Here is a 7,500-nt window from a genome sequence, read left to right as displayed (position 1 = left end):
TTATTATCAATATTCTTTGTCTCATTTTCATTCGGTCGGATGGAACGTGACCTCGATATCTCGTTATACAAATCTCGGAGTACAACACCGCGAGAGTCAGGCACGGTCCTTCGGGGCCGATGGGAGCTTGATGGGAGGAGTAAAATGGAAATCGAATGGGATTGAACGTGACCGAATAGATTTTCGAGCCGTCAGAATTTCGGGATCGTACTCTCAGGATCCAATTATAATTCCAATTCTCCTGATATTCATGGTTAAACACCGATGCTCTCTCTTTCTCTCTCTCTCTCTCTCTCTCTCTCTCTCTCTCTCTCTCTCTCTCTCTCTCTCTCTCTATCTATCTATCTATCTGTCTTTCTCTCTGTCTGTCTCTCTGTCTATCTTTCTATCTGTCTCTTTCTTTCTCTTTCTTTCTGGGTTACGTGACATCGCTTCGACATCTTTCATTTGAAGACATTACCTGGCATTTGTTAAATAATTTTTATGATTTTGTTCGATTTAAAATATCCACGAAGAAATAGAATTGGATATCAAGATAAGATTATGGATTTTATATTAATGATTCATCATCATCATCATCATCATCATTATTATTATTATTATTATTATTATCGTAAATACTTAGGAAAAAATAATAATAATATTTTAAATATGTATATGTTACTTAACCCATACAGATATAATATGATTAAATATATAAATATATATGCATATAGTGATTATTATCAAAGCTATAACGAATAATAATAATAATAATAATAATAATAATAATAATAATAATAATAATAATAATAATAATAATAATAATAATAATAATAACAACAACAACGATGACAATAATAACGTTTATTTTTATTTAGTTGCTTCCGTCGAGAGAAAAAAAAACGAAAAGAAAAAGAAGTCGAAAGATGTATTATGAAAATAAAAGGAAGAAGAAAACAAAAAAAAAAGAAAAAGTAAACAAAGAAGAAACCAAAGACAAAGGAACAGAACAAACGAACAAAAAAAAAAAAAAAAGAAAATCGGACACATCCAAGGCGTCGGAGGGATCATGTTTTTGGATCCAAAAAATCGATCTGTCATATAAAATTGATGAAAATTCGAAGAATCACGGGGATTTCACGGTGCCGTTGGCTCTCGGCCGTTTTACGTTACGCTCCTGGCCACTTCGACGTTGCCCATTCTGTCGGAAAACTGGCGAAAAACCAACAAAACTGAAACGAGTTCGTATGCCTGAGGCATATAGCGAGGAGAAAAAAAAGAGAGAGAGAGAGAGAGAGAGAGAAAGAGAGAAAGAGATACAGTTTTTCACTGTCGGGAAACCTCGCGAATGGAACAACCTCGCATACAACAATGGCGGCTAAAAAAGAAATACCGAATCTCATTGGTGATGGCGGCGGCAGTGGCGGCGGCAGTGGGTTCGACGTACCAGTTCGACGCGTCGAACCTCTATGAAAAATCGGTCATACTCGTTTCCCTCTCCTCTCCCTCCTCCTCTTCCTCCCTTGAGGATTAACGCGCGCGTTGCGATGCGTTTAGCGTCGTCCTCACCATCACCACCCCACTCAACTACCCTTCCTCTCTCTCTCTCTCTCTCTCTCTCTCTCTCTTTCTCCCTCTCTTTCTCCCTTTACTCTCCCTCTCACTTCCTCCACTCCCTATCACTTCTCTCTTTTTTTCCGTACCACACGAAGGTATTATGTTTATTTTTTTTTTCTTTGTTTCCTTGTTGCTTCTCGTTGAAGACGAAAAAAGAATGAAATAAATAAATAAATAAATAAATAAATAAATAAATATTAAGAAAGGAAGGAAAAGAGAATGAAAGAAGAAATGAATGACAGAAAAGGAAAAAGAAAAAAAGATAGGAAAAGAAAAAAAAAGAAAAGCAGAGAGAAAGAAGACAGAAGAAAGAATAGAAATAAATAATAAATTTGTTAGCGGGGAACAATTTGTCAATAAAAATCGTATCGTATCGAACTTGCGAAGAATATAAGACTAAGATACATACACACATACATACATTCGTACACACGTACATACATACATTCAAGTATTTCTACTATTGGTTATGTATTTATCGATACGAGAAAGAATTTCAATCGGAAAGAAAGTATAGTGAAGGAACGTGTCGTAGAGCGTTTTACTGGCTTAAGAGATAAAGAAAGAGAAAGAGAGAGAGAGAGAGAGAGAGAGAGAGAGAGAGAGAGAGAGAGAGAGAGAGAGAGAGAAGGATTCTTCGAATTCTGACAATTTCAAATCTAATATCCTGATCGCCGCGTCGATCTGAAACGCGGTAAAAATGTCGTATGGGTTATCTCTACATCGGATATTGGATGATGATGGTACACTTGGACGATCTAAAACGATTTTAGGTACCTAAAAGAGGTACGAAAAGATCCATGGTTATAACCCTCTGATAGTAAGTAGTCTTGGATATCAGAGAGACAGCGGACGAGAGTCTTACCAGCGCGTACCATTTAATAGAATTTCCAGGATATCACGGCCCATTAAGCTTGGATTTTCACTTATCTAAAAAAGTAAAGCGTCTCGATTTTTAACCCCCATGTCCTCGTTCCTCCTACACCTATATAGTTATACCTACACACTTACACCTATTCCTCCACCTCCTCGTTTCTCCCTAACAGTAATCATCATCCTTCGATCCATTTAAATACGCTTTACACGGTCTTATGGAAATTTCCTAATGGATTTTTTTATTCGACATTTTTCAAGCGGTCTCCTCATTCCTCCATCCCTGCCCTTTCCCTTCTCATGGTTAAAAAAAAAAAAAAAAGAAAAAAAATACAAAAAAAGAACAAAAAGAAATAGAAAAAAGAAAACCCTCACGCTCTATGTCCACCTTTCCCTCCCTCCCTCCCCTTTCCCTCTCCTCATCGTTCCAACGACAAACGACGACGACGACGACGACGACGACGACAACAACAACAACAACTACGATGGTTTAAAGTACTTCGAGCGTATAATTTAAAATAATCGAGATCGTACGATGGGAGTGGGCGTAATTTTAATGGCCCATAATGACATCCTAATGACGACGTTTCAAAGAATAAAAGAGCTTGAAAGAAAGTTTATGAAAAGCGTTTGGCTACGTACGAGAAATATTGTCGATATGTAAATATATATATATATATATATAATCAATAGTAATATACAGAAGAAAAAAAAGAGAGAAAAAAAAATATATATATATTATTTATATATTTATATTTATATTATTATTTATATTTATTTATTTATAGATAAATAAATAAATAAATAAATATATATATATATATATATATATATATATATAAATGTATGTACGTGCAGAGTAGTTATGTACAAGTATATAATACTATAGGATCGTATGGCTTTACTTCGAGGAAAGCTGAAACTAGTGCTTGTAAAACGGAAGAGGGCTACCAGACTCTCGTTAGCTTAATGATCGTGCTGACTTCCGTACGGACGTGTAACTTAAGTTCAAGGCGACTTAACTACCGACACACTCAGACGGATAACATCGACTAGGCGATCAGAGAGCGCTGATTAACCGCAGTCAGATTTCCTCTCATTCGGTTCCATTTCCAGTCATTACATGATCTTCAACAAAGTACTCGATTTGTCGTCGTTCATTCGCTTCTAAGATGATTATATTATTATATAATACTATTTCGATGTACGTATAATTTGTTCGGAGAAGATTTAATCGATATATATATATATATATATATATATATATATATATATATATATATATACGTTCAAATCTTTCATTATTTTAAACGATTCGTAATGAACATTTTCTAAAATAAATATTTACAATTCTAGCCGAATGTATTTCGGCGATTTTTTTGTTTGCTTGTAAAAAAAAAAAGTTGAACGAATATAAATCAAGATTTTGTATCGTATTTTCTAACGTCATATTGTTATCGATCTTTCAACGATCTTAAGACGAAAGATAAAACGTTGGAATATAAAAGTCACGTTTCTCTCGATATACTATGATCTTAGGATAATATATGTATGTACTTTGTCGATCGTGATCTACGCATCCATGACGTATAAAAATTGGATTCGATCGTTATAATCGATAGCTGGTTGATATCTAAAACTCACCTCTACCACGTAGTGAAGTCCCGACAGTGTCATCCTTGCTACGGAATCTTTCCTACGTACAGGTTGTTGCCATCGTCTCAATGTCACGCCCTAAAACAAGGAATAAAACGATTTGTCATATGCTTGTCATCATTCAGAGATACCTACTCTAAGATCCACAAATATCGATTTTGTATACATATACATATATATGTATACAATCTGTATATATTCAGTTTGTCTGTATATAATCTGTATGTATTCAGAAATATGTATATATTCGTTGATAATATTACATATATGCGTTTTAAATACGTCGCTATAGAATTTCATTGATACGTATCTTTTTTCTTTTCTCTTTTGATTTCTTTTCATTTTGTTTATTTATTTATTTTTTTTTTTTATTTTTTTCTTTTTCGCATATAATTTTCACGATCGAGCTACGACCGATCAAAGTCACGAGATGTCGGGAACGAACGTTCCCAAACGGATTAAAAATTTCATTTTGAATACGTGACAATTTTGGTTGGCAAATTTTAACACGAAGAGAGAGAGAGAGAGAGAGAGAGAGAGAGAGAGAGAGAGAGAGAGAGAGAGAGAGAAAGGAGCGAAAACGTAAAACTCGTTTGCAGATGCACGATCGAGTCGATGAAAAGTTTTTGGTGGACGATAGCTGAGGGTCTTTGCGCCTGGCAATAGCGAAATTGAATGGTCGAGAACGATCGAGATAGACCGAAATGAAACTCTCGAGTCTCGTTCTCTCTCTCTTTCTCTCTCTCTCTCTTTTTCTCTCTCTCTTTCTATCGTTCACTCACTATTGGGCTGTCGAATTTGTAAATTTTTTTCAGAGATTTTTTTACTTTTTTTTTCCCCTATTTTTCAGATACGACCGTAAAAAAAATGAAAGAAAGAAAGAAAGAAAGAAAAAAAAAAAGATAGAATTGAAAAAATTCTAAATCACGATTACTTATGTGATCGTTGGATTTGACGTCACGCCTGTAAATATGCAACAATCTACACAAAGCTCGATAATATTGTATCGCAGGCGATGCTTTATGTTTATCAGTGATGTATGAAATGTTGTCGGCTTTTCAGGCGCCACAATGAAATATTTATAAGTTATTTACGTACAAACATATATTATTATAGATAATCAATTGAAAGCTATAAATGTAAACGATTAATAATTATTCAATAAGAAAAGGACGAATGAATTTTGATAAATTAAATTGAAATATCAAGGAATGAATAATAATTGAATTTAGATGTTTCACTAAAACGTAACACGTTCCTCTTTAGTTATACTCTTTCTCCCATCTCCACTCCCTCCATTCCTCCCTAACGTTATCTTCTGTTATTCGATGAATTTCGACAATTTTCGGGGAATTTTCGAAAACGGACTCACCTCGGGTATGTCAGTGGTATCCGGTACGTCCCTCGTAATATCTGGGTCCGGTGGTCTATGTTCCGGCACCAGAGCACCGTACTTCCTCGACGCCATTCGTCGTCGTCTATCCAACCATCTCTGCTTTTCCGCGGTCTCGGTTTCTTCGTCGACGCCAAAGAATTGTGCGGTTTCACGCTTGATGTAACTGTCACGTCGAATAAACCAGAAAATTAGAGAGTAATGAAGAAAATCTGGTATATATATTTATATATATATATATATATATGTATATGTATATAATTTTTCGATGAATAAAGATATTCTTTCCTTCTTTTTATATTTTTCTTCTTTTTCTTTCGTTTTTGTTTGTTTGTTTGTTTGTTTGTTTGTTTGTTTGTCTTTTTGTTTTTTTTCCTTTCAATTCTCATAATCGAGAATCTCACGTCGAGAAGTAATTTGAAATCAAACGTGAAAAATATTATCAAGAAATGAAATTGAATATATGTCAGCGAATGAAACGACAAATCTATATGATTCGCGTTCGGCAATTGGTTTACGATTATAAATTTTATTAAATGTAAAAGAAAAAAGGGCAAAAAATTTATGACTAATGTAATGATACGAAAAATATTTTATGACGAATTAAAATTTACAAAGAGTAATAGAAACGAAAGAACGAAAATGAATTTTATTCACTCTTTATATGAGTGTAGCGCGCTTATAAATTTTATTAAAATTTTCATGGAAAGAGAGATGTTTGAAGAAAAAAGAAAAAAAGAAAAAAAGAAAAGAAATCAATGCGATGAAATTTAAATGCATATTATTTTCAAACAAATTTTAGATTTCTCTGCTATAAAAAAAAAAAAAAAAAAAAAAAAAAAAAGAAAAAAAGAAAGAAAAAAAGAAAAAAAAAATAAAGACAAATAATTCGACTCACTTTCGAATGGCTTCGGTACGACTCATATTTCTTCTTAGTCTTGGCCTTTGCGAATTGTTAGCAGAAACACTGGCCGAATTATTAATTTGAACGTGCGGCCTTGGTGCCGTAGGTGCGGACACGCTTCTCGTAATATTTGTGACTGAATGAGTACCGATCGCGGTATTTCCGGTCATCTGGATAGACGAGGACGCTGTCGTTACCGGCGTTATCGTTGACGTCTCCGTCGACGTTGGAACGCTTGTACCAACAGCATACATGCCGATCACTTGATTGCCATCGCCATCTCCGCCATTTGATGAGATCGTTGATGTTACCGTCGTGCCAGAGCTTGGTGACGGTTGCCTAAAAAGATATATATTAACATTTATTTACATTATACACCTTTTACTTTGTATTTTTATACAAAGAGGAAAAAAAAACGAAGAAAGAGAAAGAGAAAGAGAGAGAGAGAGAGAGAGAGAGAGAGAGAGAGAGAGAGAGAGAGAGAGAGAGAAAAAAAAAAATAATAATAATAATAATGAGGTATAAGAATTCAATGAATTTCTTTATTACGAAACATAAATTGTGCCTCTGGAATGTTTCATTTATTTTCATTATTATTTTTATCTTTTCTTTATGATGATAATAACAATAATAATAATAATAATAATAATAATAATAATAATAATAATAATAATAATATTAATAATAATAATAATAATAATAATATTAATAATGGGATTATAAGAATTTCTAATTTCTTTTTTAGGACGATGAGTAGATCTCATAAGATATTTCATTTATATATCCTCTTTATTGGATATCTTATTTATTATTTTTCTAAAAGCTTTCAACTGATGGTATTGTTATTATGATAAATAATATAATTCTTAGAAATTCGTAGATAATTATAATACATAGAAATATTTTCATATTACTATGTAAAATATTTCGGACGAATATTAAAATTTATTTCGTTAAAAATTATTCGTATTGTCCAATGGAAAAGAATAAAGGAATGATTTATTTCATTTTTTTTTTTTTTTGTTTTTTTTTTTTTTTTTTTATTGATTTATCAATGATCATCAATGAGAACTTT

At 33.1% G+C, this 7,500-nt stretch overlaps 1 protein-coding gene across 6 annotated transcripts in view; it reads right to left on the bottom strand.

Annotated features, from left to right (window-relative positions):
• LOC124951841 overlaps nt 1-7,500 on the bottom strand; it is a 243,058-nt gene that overhangs the window by 32,201 nt on the left and 203,357 nt on the right. For all 6 annotated transcript variants that reach the window (XM_047500827.1, XM_047500780.1, XM_047500817.1 and 3 more), the window contains 3 exons: nt 6,420-6,764; nt 5,501-5,687; nt 4,117-4,206 (listed from right to left, as the gene is read on the bottom strand). In XM_047500827.1, coding sequence (XP_047356783.1) covers nt 4,117-4,206; nt 5,501-5,687; nt 6,420-6,764 — 622 coding nt within the window. The remainder of the gene's footprint in view (nt 1-4,116; nt 4,207-5,500; nt 5,688-6,419; nt 6,765-7,500) is intronic.

Source organism: Vespa velutina, chromosome 1 (genome assembly GCF_912470025.1).
Source record: "Vespa velutina chromosome 1, iVesVel2.1, whole genome shotgun sequence".
Taxonomy (NCBI): Eukaryota; Metazoa; Arthropoda; class Insecta; order Hymenoptera; family Vespidae; genus Vespa; species Vespa velutina.
The sequence above is the reverse complement of the archived record's forward strand: the minus strand, read 5'-3'. Positions and strand labels throughout refer to the sequence as shown.